This window comes from Cariama cristata, unplaced genomic scaffold, assembly GCF_000690535.1.
Source record: "Cariama cristata isolate BGI_N322 unplaced genomic scaffold, ASM69053v1 scaffold16389, whole genome shotgun sequence".
Classification (NCBI taxonomy): domain Eukaryota; kingdom Metazoa; phylum Chordata; class Aves; order Cariamiformes; family Cariamidae; genus Cariama; species Cariama cristata.
Genome location: NW_009635392.1, coordinates 1 through 1,653, shown reverse-complemented (window position 1 = coordinate 1,653; position 1,653 = coordinate 1). Strand labels below are relative to the sequence as shown.

The following is a 1,653-nucleotide window of genomic DNA, read 5'->3' as shown; positions in this document are numbered from 1 at the left end:
AAGGCGTGGGCCAGGGCACTCTTGGCCTGTGGAGACAATGGGATTGGGGCAACTAGTCGCCTGTGAGACAATAGAATGTTACTCTAGGGAAAGTTATTGAAATTTTTTTGAATCTGACTTTTAATGTTAGCCCAGGAAGAAAAGGTACATTGATTCCATAGTCTGAGAGTCTTCTTATTGCTTCATTCATCAGAAGCTAGAATGTTACCTCAGGAGAGATGATGGGTAAACTCTAAATGAGAACTATAAAGCTGGGAGTTGTTGAATCCTTTCAAATATGTCCTAAAGTTTCAGCTTCCATTATGGTAAAGCAGAATAAGAATTATAGTTTTTTTAGATCTCAACATTTTTCTATATGCCATTGTTAATCCAAATACAGACCTGAAATTGTCCTTGTCTCAGTATCCAGGATATAAGTGATACACTGCTCTACTTTTCTTCCCACACTAGAGAGGGAGGTGGCAAAATTGTCCATCTAGATTGAAAGCTCTCAAATTGAAATGACATGGCTAATGTACTCTAATTTTATGTGAGAGTAGGAAATATCCTGAAAGAAAATGGAACCTGAATCCAAAGTCAAATCCCCTACAGGAAGTACCTTACCTTTATTTCTTCTTCTAAATGTCTCTTAAGTTCCTCAATCTGTTGAGTAAATGCCTGTTTGCCTCGGGAAAGCTGAGATATCAAAGCATCTTTTTCTTCCACCTGTCGTGAATATTCACCTAAGAAATTTTACAGAGAGACTGGAATTTAAAAAGCAATACGAAACTAATGTGTCTTTAAAGCATTGTATACCAGCTTACAGAGAATAGATCAATTTGAGTAAGACATCACTCTTTTTCTTGTCGTCATTGGTTATAGGTTCTCCCATTCCAGAGGGCTGTGGGGGTGTATTACCTGCTTCGGTCTGCAGACGAGCTCTTTGAGTATTGAGGTCATTGATCATGCGCTGATGCTCCTCTTCTTTTGTCTTAATCTCACTTAGTTGGTCTTCTAGAGTACGACACATCTTCTCCAGGTTTGCCTAGGTAGCAAACACAAGGAAGGAAAGGAGATGAACACCTGGACTCTTCCTTATCCTCTCAGCAGGGATTTTTTTATGAGAATGTGGCTGGTAGATGTAGCCTATGTGCCACACCTTGGCCCTGTGAGCATGTTCTACTGTAATTCCATACCTTGGCTTTGGAGACAGACTCCATGTTACTGGCCAAGTCGTCAATCTCCATCTTCAGCTCACTCTTCTCCTTCTCCAGCTTCTGCTTCACTCGTTGCAGGTTGTCGATCTGCTCCCCGAGCTCAGCCGTGCTGTCCGCATGCTTCTTCCGCAGCGCGGCAGCCGTGGCTTCATGCTGCAGTGTGGCTTCTTCGAGGTCACGACGCATCTTCTGAAATTCTGCCTCACGCTTCTGTTTCATCTCAATCTGAGCTGCAGTAGCCCCTCCTGCTTCTTCCAGGCGCTCACTGATCTCCTCTAGCTCTCTCGACAGGTCAGCCCGATGCTTCTCAGCTTTTGCCCGAGAGGTGCGCTCTGCCTCAATTTCCTCCTCCAGTTCCTCAATACGAGCCTGGCAAACATGAGGCACCCTTCACAGCCATGCCCTGCTCCTGCCTGACCTGTGTCTGAGTGAAAGAGGGGAAGGAACAGAGACTTGC

General features: G+C 44.3%; 1 protein-coding gene across 1 annotated transcript; it reads right to left on the bottom strand.

The window, feature by feature from the left end:
* Window positions 1-8: 8 nt before the first annotated feature.
* Window positions 9-1,565, bottom strand: LOC104167312 (myosin heavy chain, skeletal muscle-like; the record flags this gene model as incomplete). The annotated part of the gene is made up of 4 exons (XM_009707538.1): window positions 9-26; window positions 604-722; window positions 898-1,024; window positions 1,176-1,565. Coding segments are annotated over 4 exons (654 nt in total), but the record flags the coding sequence as incomplete, so codon positions are not given.
* Between the last annotated feature and the right edge of the window lie 88 nt (window positions 1,566-1,653).